Raw genomic sequence first — 24,413 nt, forward strand, 5'->3', positions numbered from 1 at the left:
GAGGGCATGGGATGTCAGGGACATCTGTGGTAGGGGTCCCTCCCATAATGGGGGTCTTGCTTCCAGAAAAGGGGGCACTGAGACCCTGCAGGGGGGGTCAGGCCCGGAGAGTGGGGGTCCCACCAAGAGTCCCCAGCGTCAGGGCTGGGAGGACCAGCTGGGAGGGGAGTGGCGTCAGTGAGAGAGGGGTTGGGGGTCTTTCAGGTCACTGGAGTCAGGGAGGGTCTCCGGTGTCCTCGAGGGTGGGGAGAGGAGAACGGGCGTGGCCCCTGGTCAGGGTCGGGGTCTGCAGCTGGCCCAGCCCCCAAAGTCCAGACTGTGCATCGCCCTGGGGGGCCCATGGGGGCCGAGACCCTGTGGCGCAGCCCACAGTTCCCAGGACCTCGACCCCACCTTGGACCCTGGCCTGGCCATCCCGGCGGTGGGACAGTGCTGGGGGTGTGTGTCCAACCCCAAGGGGGGTGTCCTGGGGGCACTGGGGATAGGATAGCGCCTGCTTGAATGTCCAAAGGCTCCTTCCCTGCAAGCTCGGCCTTGGGCCAAAGGCTCCAGGCTCGCCCGAGGCCTCAAAGCCTGACAGACAGACTACAGAGGAGCTGGACTCACAATTTGTTCGAGAAATGCAATTTTATTCCAGCAATCAAACAAGAGAACATAAATATTCAATTATGGTGATTTTGGACAGCTCCCAGAGGGGCTGTCGCCTGGACAGTCCCTGGCACACAGTAGGTGCTCAGCAGAGGGAATAAGGCAGTGCAGGAGTTCCTGGGTAATGAAACCTTCAGAGGAGCCGGAGTGACCACTGGGTAGCGGTGATGAAGCCATGTGTGCAGCCTCCCACATAAAACATGAAAACGTGACTCTCATGCCTGTGTGTTGTCAGCAAAAGCAATAAGCCTCTGCCTCTTTATTCACAAGATGTTTTTCACCAACCACGTGAATGAAATTCATAACCAAAATTACCATGATGGACTAGATGTGATGTTTTTCATTTTTATTTTCTTAATTTTGCAGTTCAGGGTTTGGACTGGTTACTTGCATTATTTTAACTTTTTAGGTTATGTTGTATGGTTGTGGCTTTTCCATGGGTGTTATGGACTGAACTGTGTCCCCCCTGAAATTCCTATGTTGAAGCCCTGACCGTCCACTGTGATGGTATTTGGAGGCAATTAGGGTTAAATGAGGTCATAAGGGTGGGGCCATAATCCAATAGGATCAGTGGCCTTATAAGAAGAGAAAGAGAGAGAGCTCCCTCCCCCCTCCCGCCTGCACTCCGAGGAAAGGCCACAGAGGACACAGCAGCTGACGGCCAGAAAGGGGCTCTCACCAGACCCAGGACTCTGTCAAGCCTTGACCTTGGGCTGGCAGCCTCCAGTTCTGTGACAAAATAGATCTCTGTTGTTTAAGCTCTCCCATCTGTGGTGCTGTGTTCTGGCAGCACAAGCGTCTGTGTGCAGGCAAACCCACAGGTGATCCAGGCCAAGGGGGAGGGGAGGGGAGTGGGGGCAGGGGGCAGAGAGGGGAGGCTCATGGCTGCCTGATGGCCACTGTGAGTGGCGCAGTTCTCAGGGTCCTGAGGACACTTCCCAACACGCCCTGCCAACCCCCCTGCCCAAACGCACACCGCCCTCTGGGTACATGTGGCCTTGCAGGTGTGTCCTGGTGTGGATGGCAGCCTTGGAGTGGAGTCACTGCAGCCCTGCCTAAAATCACACCCCAGGTGGAAGCAAGGAGGTCATGAAGGCTGCACGCCCGCCCACAGCCCCAGCCCACGGGGGTGACAGTGTGGAGAAGTGGTCGAGGGGAGGCGCCAGCAGCTGGGCGTGGGTGTCAGAAGGGAAGGAACAGTGCACATTCCACACCCCTACGCTGACTAGGCTCACAGGGCAGGCTGGCCTCCGCACCGTTCTTGACCATCTGCCCCGGAGATGCTTTCATCCTACAGATGCCCACAGATCCAGCCAAACAGCCACGCTTCTCACCCGAGCTCTGCTTCCCGTGTGAGGTGCCCCAGCTGCTCACCCGTGCCTCTGCAGGGGCTTTGGGCTTCCCGTCCCCTTGTCCTTGGGCATCCTGTGGTCACCTCTGCAGCACCCCGTCCAGCGGCCAACGATGGCATCACATTCCTTCTGAACCCGTGGGTCCACAGGGTAACGCTGTGCTCTGCTGCCCTTTGAACGGCTTCTTGGGTCTCAGAAGCATTCCCACGCAGGAGAAATGCCATGAGTTCTCAGGACGGGCTCTTGGTGAAAACCCCAGAGGGTGACATGAGCAGAGGGTCACTGGGCAGGCAGCGCAGCACACACTGTTCGGGTGGGGATGTGGCTAGCCTGTGCGATGTGAGGGCGCTGTCTCCACAGAGGCCACTCTTCCGAAAGGCTTTGCTCAGGAGCCCTGACAAAGGGACAGGGGCGTGTGCTGGGCCAGAGGTACCCCAAGCGTGTCTGATGGCTCTGTCTCCGGGACAGGGGGCTGAGGATGGGGCTGCGGACAGAAACATGGGCACGGCTGAGCCCACCACAGCCCACTGCACCGGGCCGCACCCCTGGTGCTGGGCGCCGTGTGCCAGACCCTGCGCTCAGCTCAGTCTAGCCCCCGACAGCAACCCTTGAGGCTGACCTTCCTCCCCTATTGAGGACCCCTGGGCTACCTCACAGCAGAAAGTCCTCGAAGGACACCCAGTGAGCACTGGACCCCTGGGCAGCATCTGCCCAAATGGTCACCCAGCTACCCCCCCCCCCAACTCAGAGCTCAGCCACCCAGTCAAGCCGCCCAGTGGAGCGGGATCTGAACCCGCTCTCTCTCCACTACACCACTGGTGGCCTCTTCCCATCAGCAAGAAACCGGGAGAAAACCCGAGGAACAGTCACACTGCTCAGGTCTCCTGGGACTCCGACATAGATACTAGAAGATGCACCCGCCCGCGTCCCCACCCACCTGCCCACCAACCCATCTGTCTGTCCATCCAAACAGTGTCTCCTGGGTGCTCTGTGGGTCAGGCAGTGTGTCAGGAACTGGGGACGCAGCCAGGAGCCTCACGGGCTTCGTGGAGCCCCTCATTCATGGAACGATCTTCCCACGGGGAGGGCAGGCCTGGCCGGAAGCCTGGAGGAGGGAGCCCGCGTGCCACAACTGTGAGATGCGATCAGCTGTGGTGGGAGGAGGCAACACCTCAGGGAAGGAGACCCAGAAAGGGTCTCCACGGAGGTCAGGGAGGGAGCAGAGTCCCTTCCTCTAAGTAGGAGGGTCCCTAGGCGGCCGGCAGGGCAGGTGAAGGGGGCGGGAGGGAGGCTCTGAGCAGCTGCGTGGTGGGCACAGGTGCTGAGCAGGGGCCAGGTTTCCTGTGGGTTCTGAAGGTGCGGCGGACAGGTATGCCGGGGGATCGGAGCAGGGCGCCCGCCTCCTAGGCCTGGGGCAGAAACGCCGGAAGAGGGTATGCCCGGTAGGTACTGAGGCTGCACTGTGAGCCTGGGAGGAAATGAGCGCTGTGTTGGCCTCAACCAGGGCCCAGGTGAGCCATCTAGCTGGGAGCACAAGCAAGAGCAGGTCGAGGCCTGGACGTGGAGCCCCGGCCAAGCCCTGGGGAGAAAGGGCCGGGAGTCCCCTTGCTGGAGGTCTTGTGGGGGCGGGGGTGCTGGGCTCCCAGGTCGGAAGGGAGGGGCCCCTCATGAAAGGAGCAGGGGCAGCCCTGGATGGGGGAGGGCAGAGGGACTTGGATTCTCCCCCACCAAGGCGCCGTGGGGAGGCGCTGGCTTCTGACAAGTTGTTGACCCTGTCAGGAAATGCAGGCTCCAGGCGGAGACACAGCAGGGGCCTTAAGGCCTGGCCCCTTCTGACCCGCAGGCTTCTAGTGGGTTCGGCGCAGTCCCAGGCCCCCGCCTTTAGGGACAAGGAGCGCCTCCGGGTGAGTGTGCCCACAGCGGCCCCAGGCAACTCAGGAGTGGAGCCAAGGGGCGCCCGAGGCACCGACGCCCACACCCGGCAGTTGAGACCGCAGGGACCCCGGCGCTGCCCTCCGCCCCCAAGGGAGGCGGTCGCCCGGGCCTGCGCCCTCCCGCCCCGGGCGCCAGAGAGGGCGGGACGGAGAGCGCGCGGGGCGGGGAGGGGGCAGGCCGGCGTGAGTGGAAGATGAGGTTCCCGGGGCGCGGCGGTGGGAGGCGAGGTCTGGCGGCCCGGCGGGCGTGCGCCGCACGCCGGCGGGCGGGCCGAGAGCAGGCGACTCCGGCTGCGCTCTCGTGCGCGCGGCGCGGGCGGGAAGGCTCCGCCCCGGGGAGGGAGGGGGGCGCCGGATTAAAGGCCACCCTGGCGGGCGGGGACCGGGACAGCAGCCCTCACCCAGAGCGCACTCGGCTCCGCGCCGCCCAACGCGAGTCCCGCCGGCCCCGCTGGTCCGGCGGCCCCGGCGCGGCACGTCCCGCAGGGCGCAGCAGGTCTCTCGCGACCTGAGCATCTGGGCAGGGCGCTGAGCGGTGGCGGCGATGCCAGGGCGCGGGGCCCCGGGCCCCGGTTGGGGGCTGCTGCTGGTGCTGCTGGCGCTGGGCGAGCTGCCGCGGGCGCAGGGCGTCGAGGAGAAGCCTGGCGGCGCGCACGGGGAGAGCCAGGGCTTCCAGGTGGTCACCTTCAAATGGCACCACGTCCAGGACCCGTACATCATCGCGCTCTGGATCCTCGTGGCCAGCTTGGCCAAGATCGGTAAGCCGGCTCGGGCTCCTTGGGCGCGGGTTCCTGGCCCCGCCGCGACTTCCCCTCCGCCCACCCGCGGGGTCTGCGGGTCCCTTCCTGCGCCCCCGGCCGACAGAGCCGGCTGCCTGCGCCGCCTTCTTCACGGGCTCCGCCGGGTCCGGGCTCTTCCCTGTGGAAGGGGCGCGTCCAAGGCCGGTTGCCCGGCGGTCCCGTTGGGGAGCGCCGCGGCCAGCCCCGGGGATTCGGCCCTGGGTCGCTCAGGGCGAGGCTCGGGGACTGCGAGCCTGGCCGGGCCCGGAGTGGCAGTGCTCATGGCCGAGGGTTACCCGGTCCCGGCCGGGCGGCGCAGCCTCCTGAGTCCCCGGGTCCCCGGGTCCCCGGGTCTCCGCGGTCGGGACTCCCTCTGCCCCATCCAGGCCAGCAGACGTCGCGGACTGCTCCGCGCTGGGGCTCCCGCAGCCAGGTTTTCTGTCCGTCGGGCTTGTCGGGGCTGTTAGTGCAGGAGAGAGGGAATGTCCTTGCCTTCAAGCGCTGGAGCACTCCGTCCCCAGTGCAGAAAGAAAAATGGTGTCACCAAGATGAAACCCAGTACAGTCCTATTTATAGGAGCAAGTTTTCCACTGACAGTGTTTCTCTTCTAAAAATCCTGGTCTGTCAGATTTCTCTTCTCCTGACTTGCTCCACTGAACCAGCAAAGTGGGAATTGCAGGTAACTCCCGGGCAAGGTGACAGGAAGGTCAGCTTTCTTAAGAGCCTCTGAGGACCAAAGTTTCAACGTGTTGATCAACACCAGGGAGGGTCTTCCCCGAGGTGGCGGAGGTGTGAGGGCAGGCGTAATTAGTAGGTGGAGCGGGGGAAACCCTGTGAGGGGGTCTGAGGGCTCCCCCCTCGCCACAGAACAGCCGGACAGGGATGGGTCAGCAGAGGTTTTGGAATGGGGAGGGGCCGGGGGCTGCTGACCTCCTCAGCAGGACCAGGAGGGGCAGGCTCTGGGGAGAGTCGGTCAGAGGACTTTGGACTTGGCTTTGGGGGTTCCTGGTGTTCCTTGGCGGCTGGTTACAGCTTGTTTCTCCTTCAGCCCTGCCTGCCATGTGTCCAGCTGTGCCAGCGACCTCCCTTTAAGTCTCTCATTTTGTTCTGTTTCTTTAAAAGCTCTCCGACCCCTCTGCCTCCCCCTTTTTCCTCCGGTGTCTGTTTAGTTCCTGGGCCCTGCCTGCCTGGTCCCTGGGCCCAAGCTGCCCTCCACTCCTTGGCTTTTTTGTGGGGGGTTGTGACATCAGCAGTGAAATGTCGGCACCGAGATGGGGTCTCACGTGCTGTGTCTCCTCTGGACGTCTCTGCCGCAGGGGACTTGCCGACACTGGCCACTTTCTGCTGGTCACTTACGGGGCAGGTCCAGCCTCACCCTGGGGCTCTAGGAGCAGCACCCCGTCCTGAGGCTCCCCTGGGAGCTGACCAGTTTCTGGGGCAGAGCGGGGGTCTCCTCCTCAGCCCCCTTCTCTCTTCTGTGAAACCACGGTCAGGATATGTGCAGGGTGGACCCGTGACACTCCGGGGATCCCCACCTGGGACCTGGACCCCCCTGTCCTTTCTGTGCAAGCCCAGCCCCAGGTCCTGCACCTGGAGGTCCAGTGTCTGTTATTCACCCAGGAAGAGCCTGCCCCGAGGTCTCCTGAGCGCTCGTCTCCTCCAGAGGGGACCTTCTTGGGGCGGGGGCTGCTCCCACCAGCTCCGCCTCTCGTGGGCAGGACGGGCCCAGAATGTGTTTTCCTGCCGCCACTTCAGTAGCTCCGCCTCCCCTGGGGCTGCTGGCCCCATCCGAGGGGGAAGGGGGGCCAGCTTGGGTAGAGGCTCGGTGGGGGGCTGTAAGGGAACATGAAGAGGACCCCGGAGAGAAGACCCACGGGGCCGGCCTGGCTGGCCTGGGAGTGCCCTCCTGCCCTGGGCCAGGCCTGGCCCCGACGCTACCCACGCTGTCCTGCATTTGGAGGCTCCTGCTGTGACGGCAGAGGGTCTCGCCCGTGAACAGGCTGCACAGCGGAGAGACTCCGTTCTCCCATCTCAGAAAGTAAGCTGGGACCCTCCCCAGGCCCAGCCCCCTCCCAGCCACGCCCCTGTCCTCTGGAACCCACTGCACTGACCCTGCCCAGGTCCCCAAGGCCCTCCGGGCGGCTCAGCATGGGCTTCACGTGACCCCACCTCTTTGCCCTTCCCTGCGGCGCCCCCCATCCCCTTCTGCCCTGTCCTGTCCCTGTTGCCCCTCGGCTGCCCCTTCACCATATACCTCGGGGCCCCACCCTAGGCCTCCCCGCCGCAGCCCAGCACCTCCAAGTATCCGTCTGGTGCCCGGGGCCCCCGCCTCTAGCGCACCAGGTGTCTCTGCACAGACGTCTCCCCGCAGCTCAGACAGAGATGAGGAGCAGGTGTGGCTCCCGAGCGCTCAGACCCCCGAGACCCCAGGCCCCTCTTCGCGGGTGCATTCGGGCCTGCCTGGGTCCCTCCCTGCTGTTGCATCGTCAGGAAACGCAGAAGGGGATGAAGCCAGGCCGGGAGCTGGTGCGCAGCTCCCGGCTGAGCCTGCAGGGCCGAGGTTGAAGGCTCTCCTGCAGTGCGTGGGGCGGTGTCTGCCCCTGGGTGCGTGGGGAAAGCCGGGGCCACGCGTGGGACGTGTGCTCCGCGGGGCGCCTCGAGTCTGCAGCCACTCAGCTCCCACCAGGATGAGTCTGGGCCTTGGCCCCGGTTGGACTCCCTCTCCCTCATCCTGTCCTATCTCCTCTGGCCCCCTCTGGGGCCAACGCCTAGTGGGCTCAGTGGGCGCACTTCGGCCGTGCGGGATCGCGAAGCTGTGGCAGCATTGGGTGGGGCCCACCTGAGGGTGGAGACCCAGGCGGCTTCTGCAGACAGAGCCTGGAGGTGGTGGGTGACCAGGGTAGGTGCTCCTGGAGGCCGCAAGGGAGACCCCGTTTGTCGTGCTCTGGCGCCGAGCCGGTGGGTTGAGGGCACCGCTGACTTCTGGCCGGAGCTGCTGGAAGTGGTGACTTGGCTTCTGAGCTGGGGAGCCAGAGGGGCAGGCGGAACTCGCCGTCTCTGCTGTTTCTCCTCTCCCTCTCCGTCTCCTCTGTCTCTAAGAGGGCGGCCCCCGCCCAGATCCCACCCCCAAGGAGGGAGGGGGCTGCCCCCACACCCCGGCAGGAACACTTCGGGAAGAACCCGGAGCCCATGGGTCCCCCCGGATTCAGGGAAGGCAGCAGCTGCGGTGGGTGGCGCTGGCCCAGGCGTGCCCAGCAGCCGTGGCCCTCTGAGACCCTCGGCCCCTCCCCCATGGCCCCTGGGGTTTTGCAAGTGGTCCTGCTCCATGCTTGGTCACCCCCTCCCTCTTCACCCAGTCTTGGAGGAAGAGACCCCGGCGGGGGCGGGGGGTGTCCTTCCTAACCAGCAGAAGCCGGACACGGTCCCCCGGGCACCCTGAGGAGTAGCCAGGGCCTCTATGGTCACGCGTGCGACCCTATCTGCACACTTTACCCGCTCTGCCCCTCCGAGACTGCAGCACCTTGGCTCCTGGAGACGCGGGTCCCTTTTCCCACCTGTGCTCCAGCTGGAGCTCAGCCTTGGGGTCACGCTCTGTTCTGCCGGACGTTGTCGGCAGCTGCCTTATCAGGTCAGACTCTGCTCTCCAGGCCCCTAGACCCCGATTCCTGTCACTTGCAAAGCGCTTCCACTGTGGCTTCTCCTCTGGTCCAGCCCCAGCCCTTGCCAGGGGAGGGGCACAGCCCCCGGGTGCTGGGACACCCATGGCGTCTGTCCAGAGCACCTGCCGCGTCGGTGGATTTCTCTGAAGTTCGGGTGCTGGGTGTCTGCCCTGGGTTGTGCTCCCAGGCTGTCGGGGAGCGGTGGGCAATGTTTACCTCCTTGGGTTGACACCGGAAGCTTGTGGTTTTCGCTTCGTGTGCTCTGGTCCTAAGACCAGAACCCCCATCGCTGCACCCAACCCCGTCCCTCTTTCCTGTGGGCTCCCCGGCACCCTCCACCGTGCTCTTCTCCCCGTTCCCACTGAATTCCCCTTACACCGCTCGAAAGAATGCATGAGAGGATCTGGAGAACAAGGATGACCTAAAAAGGCAGGGTGAGCAGCGGGAGTCCTCGGTGGACCCCATCCTCCCAGGAGTAGACGAATCAGTGGGCCCTAGTGGACCCCAAGCCTGGCAGGACAGATGGAGTCAAGACCCATCATCCAAGGTCTTGGAACCAAGGCCTCTCCCAAGAGTCTCTATGGGAGGGACATTCTGTGCTGAAAGTGTAAAGTCTCATTTGTCAGGAACTGCCCGTGGGAGAATTAGCCACGGGCTGTAAAACAATCCACTGCATTTGGAGCTAAGGTACCTCTCTGGAGTATCCTGAGGAAGAGGGGCAAAGGTTGGGAAGTGCTGATAGCCCCAGTCCTGCCTGCTTGGCAGAAGGAACTCTCCAGGGATTTTCCCATCCAGCCAATTCCCGCAAGAGGATCCAAGAGAATCACGGCAGTGTTCCCAAGACGGCAAGTCCCAAAGGTCCCTGGCACCTGCCGCTGGGCTCTCCCAGTCCGGCGCCTGGTCAGCCTCACGTTTATTTCTTCCCAGCGTCCGAGTCCCTTCTGACGGCAAGTTCTACCAGGAGCGTGTGGCAGAGTGGGGCAGGGGGCTCAGTGTGCAGTGGACCAGGTCAGGGCTGGTGGTCCTGGGCTCCCTCCACTCCTCCTGCCTTCCCTCTGAGAAGGGACTCCTCCAGCCCTCTCTGCGCTGGAGCCCAGAGTGGGTGGTGACCTCCCTGGGCTGAGGTGGGCACAGCTGGGGCCCGTCCCCTGCACCAGGAAACCTTGGAGGCGCCTGGGTGCTTTCCTGGCGTGATGTCTGCTTCACTGGGGTGGCTTTCTGCCCACCCCACCCCTGCACCTTTGCTCCCAGCCAGCCCCCGCCCTCCTTCCTGACCTTGCTCAGTGCCTCCTGCCCCTTCTCCATCCCTTCTTCATACTGTGAAGTCTGTCTTCTCTGTCTGCCCAGGGCAGGGGGAAGAGGGGTGCTGGCGGAACCCAGGTGCTTGCAGAGGCCCTCCCCACCCAGCCCTGCCTACAGAGCCCATCAGACTCGGGGAGTTGAGCTCCAGGAGCCTGTGGGCCGGGTGGGGATGAGGGAGGCACACTATTAGTGGGGGGGGGGGGATGGGCAGGGGACTGGCGGGGTGGCAGAGGCCCAAGGAGCGCCGGGCACGGGAGCAGCAAGACCCCGTGGGTGCGAGGCTGTGGCCCTGCCGGCTTCCCTGGGTTCTAGCTGAAGCCCAGCCGCTACCCCCCGTCACCCCTGCAGCCAGGCCAGGAGCCCCACCCACCAGCATCTCTCCCCCCTCCTCTTCTGAGCTCAGAACCCTCCAGCCCACTGGGGTCTTGAGGTCGCCCCCTCGACACTGGGGTCTGGGTTCAACCAGGTCAGCTCTGCAGAGGCGGGGGCTGCGTCTGTCCGTTCCTGCGCGTCCCCAGTGCCTGGAGGCCGGCCTGCCCCGGCGGCGCTCCTGCAGGTGTGTGTGCAGACGTGTGCGCTCGGCGGACGGGCCGCTAGACGGGTAGCTGGGCAGGCGCGTGAGTGGGGGAAGGGATGGACACTCCACGACGGTGTGAGCTTCGTGCAAACCCTCGAGACGCGAAGCTCCTCAGCCAGGTTCTCGGCCGGAATTGCCACACACGCACACCCGGTGACCGCCCCACGCCGAGGGCAAGGCCGCATCAGCTTGGAGCACCGCGGGCTGTAGGTCTGAGGTGGGGAGAGCTCGCCAGCGCGAGGCCTGGCCTGAAGCAGCTCCCTGACGAGCTGATTCGGTCAATTCACCCCCAGTCCTGCCTTCTGGAGCAAGACAGGGCAGAAGAGGCTCGCGGGTCCCCACTCGCGGGCCGCAGACAGACGCCTGCACGCCGGCTCACGGGCCCCCTGGGCGGAGCCTGGACTCGGGCCCCAGCCGCGCAGTATCCCCGGCGCAGCACGACATCTGGGCTCCAACGTTTGATTTATTTTATTAGTGCAGCCAAAATGCTTGATTTTTAGCAGCCACAGCTCTGAGCGCTAGTTTAACATTCATCTTACAAACATTAATGCTGCCACGTGCCTGGCACCGCTGCAGGCCACGAGGACACGGCTTCCAGTGAAACAGACCCAGACCTCCTCGGGGTGTGTCACGCCCCCGGGAGCAGGCGAGTCCAGCCGCGGGATGCATGGCGTCAAGTCCTGGCAGAACAGGGAAAGAAGAGAATAGCGCAGGTGGGGAGGAGTGAGCCCTGAGGGTTAGGGGGACATTTCCAGGGTCCAGACGGCCCTGCAGAAGCCCTGAGGTGGCCATATGGGGGCATGTTTGCTGGGCAGCTGAGGAGGCCACCCAGGAGAGGGGTGGCAGGTGAGGGGCCAGCGGGTCCACCGGCCACACGCGTCCCAGCGAAGTGGGGCCTCAGAGGCTTCTGGGCCGAGCAGCCTGGACCCCTCTGGGAGGGACAGGACCCCAAGGGAGAGATGAGGGTGGGTCGGACCCATCACCCCCTGAGCTGAGCTGCCCCATGGTGGTTTGTAATGTTTGCAAAATCCCTCTGATTCTGTAAGATTCTTCCCATAAGTGTGTTCAGAACAGACAAGCCGGAAAAACGGTGCGTACCTGCTCGAGGATCGGAAGGGAGATCCAGGTCTGCCTTCCGGAGACTCCGAACGAGGTGTCTGAGCACTGAGGGCCCAGCCAGGCAGTGTCGCTCCGGCCTCTGCGCCTCCAGTGTCCCAGGACAGGGAGGGGCCTGGTGCCGCCTCGCCTCTGCTGGGACCCCGGCTCTGCCAGGCCTGACCCGCCTGTAGGGCCAGGGCTGAGGTCCCACTGCAAGGCCCCGGGCGGCATCTTGAGGTCATGGGGTCTTTCCTTGGAGCTGGCTGCATCTCAGGCCCACATCTGTGACCTGAGTGTTCGCACATCGGTTCTAGAATGAATGGAGAGGCCCCAGGGTTTGCTGGACACAGGGGTTCAGAGCCCAGGCTGAGGGGTCAGGTGGTGGCCAGGGTGCCGGCTTCCCCTCTGGGGGGCAGTCGAGATGGGCCGCAAAGGGAGCGGCCGGCAGAGCGAGAGGGGCGGGGGGAGGTGGTCCAGGCGGAGATGCCAGCCACGGGGCCCCAGCGCTGGCGGGGTGGGGAAGGTGTCAGGGCCACCGGAGCCACGGTGGGGGGTGGTCAGGGCCGGACGGTGGAGACGTGGGACAGGCTGGAGGGTGTGGACTTGGGGGGTCGTTGAGCTGAGTCATCACAGGCCCCCGGTTGGACCCTCTGCTTCCGGCACAGATGTGGCCCTGGCGGGGTGGCCAGGTGTCGGCTCGGGAGGGTGTCCTGTGAGCCTGGACCTCCAGCCTCCGGGGCCCACCCAGTGCTCGCGGAGGAGGCCGCAGGCTGGAGGGGGAGGATCAGGCCCCGTCTCCTCCTGGGTACGTCAGGAAGACTGCGATGAGTTCACCACCTGCGGAGCTCCCTTGCCAAAGTCCAACTGGTTTTGAGTTCTCAGCTGGGAAAGGCCGAATGCGAAAGCTGGAAATGGCTGCTTCTCACAGCTCTTGGAATCACACAAAGGGTGGAAACCGCCAGCTCGCAGGGCTCTGTTTCTGCTCAGGTTTAGCGGGCCCTAGACGTTGGGGCACAGTGAACAGGGGCCTGCAGCCTCCCAGCCTGCTTCCCTTGGAACGTGGCCCTCACGTGCTGGGTGCCGGTGCGGTGCCCCCCTGCCTGCTGCTCGGTGTGGACCCACCGAGGCAGGGCCGCCCGGGAGGCCCTCGCGCCTGCGTGTGTGTGCTGGTGCCCGTGGGTTGAGGGTTTCACCCGTGGCACTAAGATCTAGTCCCCAAGTGGCCATGGATGCTGGGGACCTGAGGTCCCCTCATGTGCCTCTGGGTCACACTCTCCCTACCAGGGTCTGTGAGGAGTGGGTGAGACAGGCCTGGGGCTCTGGCGAGTGTTCCCGTCGTCCACACCCCACACAGTCAGCGGGGGCGCACGGAGCCGTGAGGAGGCTCCCAGGCCCCACTCCAGCAGGAGAAGCCGGGCTCCCAGGGGCGCGGCTGGGAAGAGCCTTGGCCCCCTGAGAGCTGTATCCTGGGGTCACAGAGGCCTTTCTGCTGGAGAAGCCGACAGGCACCCCCAGGGCAGGGCCCCAGAGCAGGCCTCCTCAGCGCTGCCTGGGGGCGGGGGTGGGAGGGGTGCAGCCTCCCTCCCGCTGCTTTGCACAGGCCCGTTCGGAGGCCAGGCTCTCCGGAAGGCAGCGTCGCCCCCAGGCAGCACCAGCAGTAACTCAGTAACCGAGCAGAACGTGCCAGAGCACCTCCACACGTGACTGCTAACCCCAAACCTAACCCCTCCGCCTCCTGAGGCAGCGAAACCTTCCTTCTCCTCCTTCAGTTGACAATCCGGACGGAGACCGGCTGCCTTGTAGCCTGGGGTGGGCGTGTCGCCGGCCTCAGACTCTCATCAGCTTCTGGGAAGACTGGCGAGACCCCCGGTTCTCAGTCCGGTTCAGTCCCCTGGGGGTCGTCGGCCCCAACATCTCGAATCAGAGCTTCTGGGGTGAGGCAGGGGCCAGGCCCAAGCCTGTGGGTCTCCCGGGCGGGCAGCAGGCGGAAGCAGACGATCGCTGTCCTGAGCAGGCGCCGCCCGGCTGGGCTCCTGGAGGCTGCCTGCAACCTCACAGGATCTGAGGACGCCCCAGGGCCCCCCACACCCTGGCACCTGCCTGGCCTGCCACTGCGTCTAAGAGGACTTGTGATGGCCTTGCTGTGGGCAAGCTGCTGTCCCCTCTGACCCCTCAGCCTCCTCAGCAGGGACACGGCCAGGTTCAGCATCTCCCTCGGGTGCAGACTTAAACAGGTGCTTAGAAGGTGCCGGGTGGACATTCTGTGAACACTGTAGTTACCCTGCACAGCACCCGGCCTTAATAAGAGGTCAACGAACAATAGTTGGATGAAAACGAAGATGCCAAGACAGTCACACAATAACTACAGACACTAAGTCTGAGATGGACGGTGGGAGCCAGGACCTCGTGGCACCAGCAAGGGCAGGGGCCAGGGTCCTTTAATGCCGGGTAAGGGGGGTACTGGGCAGTCCTGCCCCCCACACACCTGTTGCCTGCAGCCTCCCAGTTCCCACCTGTCCTGGGGTGGGAATGATTCTGTGGACTCAGCAAGGTGCTGGCTTTTACCCAGTGAGTTCCCAGCTGGAGAGGGTGTTGCACGGAGCTGGCCAGGAGTGTGAGGAGTGACCTCTCTGTGACCTGGTGTTGGCCCCACACAGGTGCACCTCAAACCCCGGCTGTTAGGTGACCCTTTCGGTGCTGGGGTCTCCAGTACAGTGTTGCTAGGATTTGGGAGGGGGGATCATGTGACCGCCATTTAGCAATATAATTAGTGAACAGAGCAGGGCTCAGGGGTGAGTGTGTGAGGTGGGGCCTGTGGGCACACACCCACGTGCAGGCTGTGAGGGCCCAGCCCTCTCCCCCTCATTCCCCCCCAACTCCATACAGCCTACCTTCCTGGGGACAGACTACAAAAGGAGGGCAGTTTTAAGCTTCTGAGAAGGCCCTGGATGGAGAATGCAGCATCTGTTGTCAAAATCCTTTACTCATTAACTTGCTAGAACCAGGAACGTTCCGATGGCAAGGGCGCCCTCAGCCCCAAGCCCTGCCCACGGCCTGCCTTGGGGGCCTGAGGGGAGCACATCCTGGCCCAGCACCGCCTCTGCCTTCCGCCGGGGCACCCCAGGGAGGCACTGGCGATGCAGGGCGAGCACACGTGGCCGCCCGGGGGCAAGGACAGGCTCCTCTCGCCAGGCCAGGGGAGCCAGTCCAACCCGACTGCCCCCCGGGCCCAGTGCTCTGGGACCCTCCTCCCAACACGCCCGGCCCCCCCGGCCTCTTCCAGCTGGTGCGGGGGGCAGAGACCAGGGGAATTTGTCCCTGCAGCCCCCGCAGACCCCCACCTGGCCCTCAAGGGCACCCAGGGAACTGGCATGCGAGCAGTAGCTCCGGCGGGCTTTCCATTTACAATCCTGGTTTTCTCACGATCTGGAGATTCCTTTTAGTGTTAATGAGCTGAACACGTCCGGAAGGCAGATGGCGTGAGCGCCCTCCCAAGCCACAGGCTGCAAGTCCTTGCCGTCCTGAGCCGTGCCCGTGGCCCGTGGCCACGGAGTCTCGGGGGAGGGGGGCCCGAGGCGGCCAGGAGAGGAGCGGGAAGGAGGCCGGCTGCCCGGACGGCCTGTCCTCAGAGGAGGCCTGGCCCTGACCCCGTGCCCGCGGTGGCCGCCTCTGAGGACAGGCCGCCCGGAGCGCGTGGGACCACCGCATCGCCGCCCCCCCGCCCCCGCCTGCAGGAGCCCCGGGGCCGCGCTTAGCTGTTCTCAGCCTAATCCACGCAGGCCCCCCCGGCCTGACCGTGGGAAGTTAAAGTTAAACGAGACAAGTCGTCCGCTGTCCGGGAGCAAGGTCCTCCGCTTCGCAGCCGCGCACCCGTCTGCACCTCTTCCCGGCAGCCTGGCCTGGGCCCGCCCGTCGGGGGCCCACGGGGTGTGCGCAGGGCGGGTCGCAGGGGTCGCAGCCTCGGCTCCCGCCTCCCGTGGAGCTCCTGGGCTTCGAGGACCCTGCGTCAGTGGTCTTCGGGGCAGGGAGAGGCCCGCAGGGCTGAGGAGCGGACAGCAGCGAGGCCGCTGCGCCCCGGGCGGGACTTTCTCCCCCGGGAGGTCCTCTCGCGCCGAGTCCCATGTGAACGGAGCTCCCGGATCTCGGCGAAGCGCCTTGTGCCGCAGACTCGAAGGTCTGAGACTGCCGCGCACCCGGGCCTGGCCGGCGCTGGACCGCGGGTCCGCCACGTCGCTAGCGGGCTTTGCCGTCGTCGCCGGGGCCGCCAGAGCTGGTGTCTGAAGATGGTGCCGCCCCTGCTCGCGCACACTCACGCTTGCCCACGCCTCCCTCCTTGGCACCCCGCCTCACACCCCCAACGGGCAGGCCCCCTCCCGGGCCGGCGTCCCGGGTCCCGGACCTCACTCTGCTGGTCCGTGGGACCCCTCCCTGTGGGTGGCAACAACACCCTTTGCAGTAAAAAGTGGGGCTTTTGTTTGTAAGAATTCTGGGGGAACCTTCCCGTCGTGTTGGCGCAGTAGAATCAGGACGGATGGTTGACGCTGGCGGGAAGTTGCAGGCTGACAGCACCGGGTTCTCCCTCTGGGTGACAAGCAGGCGTGTTTCCCAGCCCGCCCATCCCGCCCTCCAGTACTCAGCGTGTCACCTCCGCCCCTGGCCCGGCCTCCTGAGGCCACATCCCAGCGCAAGGCCCACCGTCCAGAGGCGCACCCACCGTGGCTGCAGAGATGCTGGCTTTTAAAAGTTAGTCGACCGAATATTTTTAGTTGTAAATTTACAGGATCATTGAGCAAAGAGTCCAGAGAGTTTCCTGTGCTCCCCATCCCTATTCCCCTCCCCCCCAACACACACACAGTTTCCCTATTGTCAACACCTTGCACTGGCACCGATCATTGGTTACAATAGATGAACCAATACCAATACGTTATTATTAACTGAAGTCCAAGGTTTACATTAAATTTCCATCAGTGTCATACAATCTATGAGTGTGGACAAATGTCTAATGACATGTATCTACTTTTTTTATTTATTTATTTTTTGTGGAATCTTAGTTCCCCAGCCAGGGATCAAACCCGTGCCCCTTGCATTGGAAGCGCGGAGTCTTAACCACCTGACTGCCAGGGAAGTCCCAACCACTGATGCTTTTACTGTCTCCATGGTCTTGCCTTTTCCAGAATATCCTAGAGTTGGAATCCTACAGGATGCAGCCTTTCACATCGGCTTCCTTCACTTAGTCACACGCATCTAAGGTTCCTCCACGTCTTTTCACGGCTTGATGGCTCACTTCTTTTTAGTGCAGAATATTCCACTGTCTGGATGGACCACAGTTTATCCATTTACCTGCTGAAGGACACCTTAGCTGCTTCCAAGCTTTCACAATGATGAATACAGTTGCTATAATCATCTGTGTGCAGGGTTTTGTGTGGACATAAGATTTTAACTCATTTGTGTAAATACCAAGGCGCATGATTGCTGGATCACATGGTAAGAGTGTGCTGAGTTTGTAAGAAACTATTATACTGTCCTCCAGAGCGGCAACGCCCTTCTGCATTCCCATTGGGGTTCCTGGAGCTCCACGTCCTCACCAGCAATTCGTGTGGTCAGTGCCTGGACTTTAATGATTCTGGAGGATGAGCAGTGGTGCTGTTTCCATTTGTGTTTCCAACAGCGCATGGTGTGAGTGTCTCTTCGTGTCCTAACTTCCATCCGCACTTCTTCTTTGGTAAGGTGCCTGTTTAGATTTGGGGCCCGTTTTTCAGTTGGGTTGTTTGTTTTCTGATTGAGTTTTAAGAGTCGTTTGTATATTTTTGATACAAATCCTTTATCAGATGTGTGTTTTGCAAATATTTTATGCCTGTCTATGACTTTTTTCATTCTCTTAGCTTTCACAGACACTTCATTAATTTGAAGGAACCCCAACTTATCAATTCTTTCTTTCATAGATCATACTTTTGGTGTTGGGTCTAAAAACTCATCTCCAAACCTGAGGTCATCTAGGTTTCTCCCGTCTTATCCCCTGGGAGTTTCATAGTCTTGCAGTTTCATTTTAGGTCCCTGATCCACTTTGAGTTGATTTTTGTGAAGGGTGTGAGGTCTTGATTCATCTTCTGTGAGGACGTCAGTTGTTCCAGCACCATTTGTCGAAGAGATTGTCTCTGCTCCATTGCGTTGTCTTTGCTCCTTTGTCAAAGATCGGTGACCGCATTTATAGGGTCTGTTTCTGGGCTCTGTTCTGTCCGTTGATCTGTGTCTATTCTGTCCCCGACACCACACTGTCTCGGTTTCTGTAGCTTCACAGTAAGTCCTGGAGTCGGGTGGTGTCCGTCCTCCAACTCGGTCCTTCTCCTTCAATGTTGCCTTGTCTGTTCTGGGTCTTATACCTCCTCTCCACGTAAATTTGAGAATCAATTTCTTGATATTCACTTAAAATAACTTGCTGGGATTTTTTATTGGGGTTGCATTGTATCTGTGGATTATGTTGGGAACTGACATCTTGACCATATTGAGTCTTCCTCTCCATGAATGTAGACTCTCTCTCCATTTATTTAAATCTTCTTCAGTTTCCTTCATCCAAGTTTAGAAATTCTCCTCATACAGGCCCAGCACATATTTTGTTAGATTTATACCTAAGCGTGGGTTTTTTTGGTGCTGATGTAAACGGTATTGTGTATTGAATTTCAAATTCCGTACATTCACTGCTAGTTCATAGGACGCAATTGACAATCTATACCCTTCAGCCTTGCTATCATCACTTACTAGTTCCAGGATTTTTTTGTTGATTCTTTGGGGTTTTCTACTCAGATGATCATGTCACCTGGGAACACAGCATCTGCGCTGCGGCCCCGCCCCCAGTAAGGCCAGTGTGCTCGCCCTGTGGCTCCTGGCTTTGCTGCCATGTGTTGGGCATTTCAAGCTACCTTGGCCGGGACCAGACACGAGGTGGGCGAGGCGGGAAGGAGTTGTGATGTGAGCTTCCCAGATGTGGGGAACCTGCCCCCACCCACGTGCTTGCTCCCTGAGTTCTGATGTTCCCACCAAGATTTCAGTGCCATACACTGTTATGACGACACGAAACGTAGCCTGGAATAGCACGGATCACTGTTCCACTTCCTGCACAACCGTTCGTTTTACCTAAAGTTAATGATTGTCTGCGGTCGGTGGTGCCATTTTCTATGTACTTAAATAACTCCCTGCCCCAAACCCCTGCAGGCTGCTGTGCTGCACAGCACTCCAGCCCCCGTGTCTGCTGCTTTGTCCTGAGACACCAGGTCCCTGGGCTTCCCTCTGCCAAACACAGCACCGGCCCTCCCGTCACTCTGCCCTCCATGGGGCACCCCGCCTGGCATCCCATGCCTTCTGTCTTGGGGAGCCCCTCTTTGGTGGACTCATTCTCCACCAAATGTGACTTTCCCCCCCTTCCTCTGGGGACTGGCTGTGCAGTGGAGGGTGACATCGACCGTCCTGAGCAGACTGATGACCTACTGGATTCATGCTGGGGACCCTTCCCCTCCCCCCCACCCTCCTCCCGCCTCCTCTCCCCAGTAATGATGTGCTTTGAGGCAGATCTCATTTCATCTGTCGAGCTTGGTCCCCAGAAGCACAAGCCTTTCATCCGGAGCCGTTTGTGGCTGCTTCGTCCGTGTCTCTCCCTCTGTCCCTCTTCTAGCTCCTTCTGAGAGAACCTGTGTTGCCCTTTCTACTCTTGAATTTTCTCTCCTGTGTTGGTGTCTCTGTCTTTTTCCTCTGTCTTCTGAGAGAGCCTTTAACTTCATCTTGCAACACCTCCATTGAGTTTTGTTGTTTTTTTTAATATTTATTTATTTATTTAGGCTGCGTCAGGTCTTAGTTGCGGCACGCGGGATCTTCGTTGCGCCATGCAGGCTCTTTGTTGCAGCCCGCAGGCTTCTCTCTAGTTGTGATGCGCGGGCTCCAGAGTGGGTGGGCTCTGTAGTTTGCAGCATGTGGGCTCTAGTTGAGGCGCGCGGGCTCAGTAGTCGTGGCACACGGGCTTAGTTGCCCCGTGGCATGTGGAATCTCAGTTCCCCGACCAGGGATCGAACTCGCATCCCCTGCCTTGGAAGGCAGATTCTTTACCACTGGACCACCAGGGAGGTCCCTCCATTGAGTTTTTAGTTTCTGCTCCCGTATTTTCTCATATTAACAAGAGTTTGTAAATCGCTGAGTGCACTCTTTTGTCTAGGATGCAGCTCCTTTTCCCAGTGTGGACCTGCCTCTCCCTGCAGCGTTTCCTCACTTGCTCTGCTTGTGCTTTACATGATTCGGCCACTGGTTTTCAAGCCCAAGATCTCCCATGCCCCCCCCCCCCGGCTGATCAGGCTGGGTCCGCACACGTGGGGACCGACCTCACGGTGCCCAGCAGGGAGCGCAGGGGCTGCAGGGGTGGGGAGGCCAGGATGCCAGTGTCTTCAGACCCCCTCTTCCTGCTGGCCTGGCCAAAAATCTAAAAACAAAGAAAATAAATGACACCATTGCCCTTTTGTTTTCACCGGGCTCGGGAAGGAAACACTTAATCCACCTTCCTTGCAGGAATCTGATTTTCATCTTTATGACAGCCCAGAAAGGTCTAGACTGTCATCTTACGATAAGGAAACCAAGTCTAAAAGGAATAAAATAATAACTTGCTAGTGACCGGCAACACAGGTCCCTCAGAACAGAAAGCCCTCGAATGTGCAGAAACCCTGTCTCTTGACCCCTCTGACAGGTGCTGTTCCTCTGGGTGGCCCCAGCACGGGGTGGGGGGCAGCTCCTGCCCTTGGTCCTGAGCCCCCTGCACGCGTTTGGGCCGAACGATGGGAACCTGGGGGTGCAAAGCAGTCCCAGTGAGGGTGTTGGCTGTGCCGTTCGCCCCCAGGGACAGTTTACATAGCTCGGTCCAGCTTTTCTCAAGACCCGTGCCCGGGCAGGGTCCTCTGATGGTCTCCCTGCCCTTTGCCCTCTGCAGCACGGTGTCCATATCAGAAATCAATAGTCCCATCGCTTCCTGCTGCTCTGGGTCTGGGCAGTGGCCTGTGACAAAGTCCTGGCTTCGGGGCCAGTGCTGGGAGCGCCCTGATAGCAGGGGCTGCGGTGACCCGGCAGCCACGTGAATGGCAGACGTGGTTTATGACACCTTGGGACATTGCCCACGCACTTTATCTGCACAAAAGACATCCTCAGAGAAAATGGCCTTGCTGAAATTTTTCACACGGAGGTATAAAGGTCAGCGAGATGTAACATTGCTCCTCTACAGGAAACCTGTTTCCAGATTCCCCGAAGCCGCGCCAGAGTGAAACAGCCTGCGTCTTGGCTCCGGTGGACTTCACAGTGAATTTGATCACTGCAGTCAGTCTCCAAACCTCCAGCCAACCAGCAGCTCCACTGAGGTCAAGACTTTTCTCCCCTCAGTGATGGCTCCCTGTGATGTAACTAACTTTATGTTCTTAAATCTTAGAACTTTGAAGAATGCCTCTTCTGGTTTGTTTAGCCTCCAGGGCCACCAGCCTCCAGCTTCCTCATTCTGTAAAAGCAGAGTCACCGAGCACATGCCGTTCTGTGGCCCTTTTTACACCTCACGCAGAGAAAGGGAGTTTGTGTGGTGCCGGCGCTGGGATCTGTGTGATTCTGATTTGGAAACCTTACCTCTACCTGCCTTTGCTGTTTTTGCTGCTGTGCCTGTCACAGCTCAAGTTCAATGAATTCTTTTGTGAAGTAAGGTCTCAGTGACCTGATTACCAGCTACCTTCAGCAATCATGCCCTGTGTGTCATTAAACTGACACCGTCAGCGTGAACCATCTGTGCCTTGGCCCTGCCGTGGTGCTCTGCTTGGGCCCAGGCCGTGGAGTAGCCCCTCCGCCCTCCTCTTCTGAGGGCCTGGCCCCAGACCCCACCCAGCTCACCCCGAAGTCCAGGTGCCCACTTCACCTCTGACCTGCAGCTTTTAGGCCCTTCCCGCACCCAAACTTACCTGCCCTGGACCCTCAGCTTCACTTGAAGCGGAGCAATAGAAATCGTCTAATCTGAAGTAGTTCTCAAGTCTATAAATTGATATCTTTCATCAAATTGGGGACATTTTTGGTCATTGCTTCTTCAGAGTGTTTTCTACTCCATTGCCCTCTCCTCTCCTTCTAGGACTCCGATTTCTTCTGATATTGTCCCACAGGCCACTGAGGCTCTGTTTACTTTTTATCTTTCTTTTTTCTTTGTTCTTCAGATCGGATCATTTCTACCGTCATCTCTATCTACTATTAAGCCTATCCATTGACTTTTTTATTTCGGTTATTGAATTCTTCAATTCTAGAATTCCAACTTGGTTCTTTTAGATATCTTCTATTTCAAGGGCCAGCAGACTACGCCCATGGGCTGGCTACCAGTTTTTGTAAATAAAGTTTTATTGGAACACAGTGGTGTTCATCTGTTTATGTATGTTATGACCTTTTTGTGCTATAGTGGCAGAGCTGAGTAACTGAAAAACAGAATGTGTAGCCCACAAGCCTAAACAATTTACTATCTGGCTCTTTTAGAAAAAAATTGCCAAATCCTGTTGTATTCCACTGGCGAGATTTACTATTGTTAATTCATTACAGGCATATTTTCCTTTACGTTCTTGAGCATGGTTATAATAGCGGTTTTCAAGTCCTTGTCTGCTAATTCCAACATCTGGGTCATCTTGAGGTCTCCGCTGATTTATGGATCCCGTTTTCCTGTTTCTTCATATGTCTAGTGATTTTGATTTGTTTCCAGAACACTATGAATGATACATTGTAGACACTCTGTATTCTGTTATGTTCCTCTGGAGAGCATTGATTTTTGTGGTGGGTGTTGTTGCTGCATTGTGGTTTTGCCAGGACTGGACCGAAACTCCAAATGTGTCTCCCTGTGATGACAGCAGCTGAAACCTCTGAATTTTTGCTTCTGGCAGCTCAGGACCTGTCTCTCTTGTGTGTAATTCAAGGATCAGCCAGAGATTTCAAGAGTTCATGCACAGAATTTGGGGTTTGGCCTCTCAGGCTCTTTCCTTTCTGGGATTTCCCCCCTCTCTTTTCAGCTCCTGTGGTTGCCCTGATCTCTAGCCTCTGATTTTTCAATCCAGTCAGACTGTAGGTTTCTATTTGAGCTTTAGCTGCTCTGCATGGCCCCAGCTGGGACCTGCCCTCTGAAAAAAAGCCATAAAAAAACAAGGAAATCGGCTGGCACTGGTTCCTTCCTCAATGTGGAGAGCCCATCTGGTGTCTGCCTTCATTTACTCTCTCTTCAGTGTTGTGTTTGTTGTGGGTATTTTTTCCAGAGCTTATGGTCATTACCCAGAGGACAGTTGGCTGCACAGCTATTGACAGTGGGTCCATTGCTGGGACAATGGGAACTACTCCACTGGTGCCCATCCGTGGGGTGTGATTGTCATGACTTCTTCTCCCAAGTCTTTAAGTCAGAGCCAATCATGAAATCTTAAGAAGGCAAAGCTTAAAATGTGTGCTTCTTTGTATGTGGAGCACTTAGGAGCAGGCTGACACAGAAGAAGGATGGAGAAGCCTCTTGGGGAGAAGGGCGCTGCGTGTGGAGGGGGGCTGGCGGCTGCAGATCCAGCTGGCGCTGGGGCCAGGCCACTCACTCATGGCTTCACTTGACAACACTTGTTAATTATTATCATTAATGCATATAATTATACGTGACATCACCAGTCACACCTGCTGGGTGGTTGCTGCCTGCCCTGCAGGGGGTGGCATCTGGGGGGACGCCTCTGAGCCCAGGACGAGGGTCCTCGGCCAGTGCCTGTCCTGGGAGGGGCTGCGGGGACCCCACGGCGTGACTGTAGAGAGTGCTGGAGAGTCAGCGCTGGGACCTGCGTGTGTGTCTGTGTCCCTGTGTGTGTCTGTGTGTCACTGTGTGTGTGTCTGTGTGTGTTGCGTGTGTCACTGTGTGTGTCTGTGTGTCCCTGTGTGTGTCCATGTGTGTGTCTGTGTCACTGCGTGGGTGTGTCTGTGTGTCTTTGCCCCTGAGTGTGTGACATTTCAGGTCCCACCCGGACCGCTCGTCCTCCCGAGCAGGGGGGGGGTCCCCTGTGCATTCCAGTGACTGCCCATCTTTCTGCTGGAAGGGTTTCACCGTTCATCTGGTTACTTTGAAGCAGAGCTGGCTTTACCAAGGCTCGTATGTGTTAAAGTAAAACCAAGGGATTTACTGTACCGCCGCATTGCGTGGACTCAGCTGAATCCTGCTGAGAGGTCCCTGGGGGCGGTGGCCACAGCGGGCCTGACCCTGGGCCCCGGGTTCCCGGCCGCGTTCTGAGGGGGCGTGAGGACCGTTGGCAGTGACCTTCCCGGTGCCCGCCCTGCGCAGGCCCCCTCCAGAATGGCTGGCTGGTCGCGGGCACCTCCCGACCTTTAACGTCAGTCCGAGGGTTTGTAATTAGAAGTAAACACACGTGTCCCTGCTGTTACCATCCTGCAGCCGTGCTTAATTAGCTGTGACTCCCCAGGCCTTGGCGATCAGAGACCCGTGGGCTCGGAAGTCCCTGTTGGGAGGCCTGGCGGGCGGGCAGCTCCGGCCCGGCCTCATGCCGCTCCTCGGGGCCCTGCCGACGCGGCGCCCCTGGATTTGTGCTCCACAGAGACTGTGTCCTGTCTCCTGCGGTCGTTAGCGCTCTGCCGGGTCCCGGGTGTGTGTCACGTGCTCTCCCTGCATCAGCACCTGTAACACTTGTGGGGTCCCAGTTGCCCACGAAGCTGCTGCCTGTGGGTCTCGGCCTGGCTCTGGCCCCGCGGCGGACGTGCACTTGGGTCCCACGTGGGCCCTTTACACATAGGGCGCGGGAGTCCCTCGAGGCCTCAGGCGGCCTCCACCCTCCCAGCCTAAGGGTTGGCTTCCCAGCAAATGCGGGCCCGATGGGGAGGGCGGCCCCCCAACTCGCTTCCCAGGGGCGCGGCCCCGGGACACAGACCCTCGATGTCCGTGGCCCAGGCTCTGGGTTGGCCGGACGTGGAGGCCCCGGAGCTGCAGGGCCCAAGATACCGAGGGGGCTGCTCCGAGTTGCTTTGCGGGCCCTTCTGTCTTCGGAGGTAAAGGAGGC

At 60.1% G+C, this 24,413-nt stretch overlaps 1 protein-coding gene across 3 annotated transcripts in view; it reads left to right on the forward strand.

Annotated features, from left to right (window-relative positions):
• Nucleotides 1-4,286: 4,286 nt before the first annotated feature.
• SLC9A3 (solute carrier family 9 member A3) overlaps nucleotides 4,287-24,413 on the forward strand; it is a gene marked incomplete at its 3' end in the record, with an annotated part of 40,907 nt that continues 20,780 nt past the window's right edge. For all 3 annotated transcript variants that reach the window (XM_082455254.1, XM_082455255.1, XM_082455256.1), the window contains exon 1: nucleotides 4,287-4,692. In XM_082455254.1, coding sequence (XP_082311380.1) covers nucleotides 4,479-4,692 — 214 coding nt within the window. In that variant the 5' untranslated portion in view covers nucleotides 4,287-4,478. The remainder of the gene's footprint in view (nucleotides 4,693-24,413) is intronic.

The sequence above is a fragment of the Balaenoptera physalus genome, assembly GCF_965194825.1.
Source record: "Balaenoptera physalus genome assembly, chromosome: 3".
Classification (NCBI taxonomy): domain Eukaryota; kingdom Metazoa; phylum Chordata; class Mammalia; order Artiodactyla; family Balaenopteridae; genus Balaenoptera; species Balaenoptera physalus.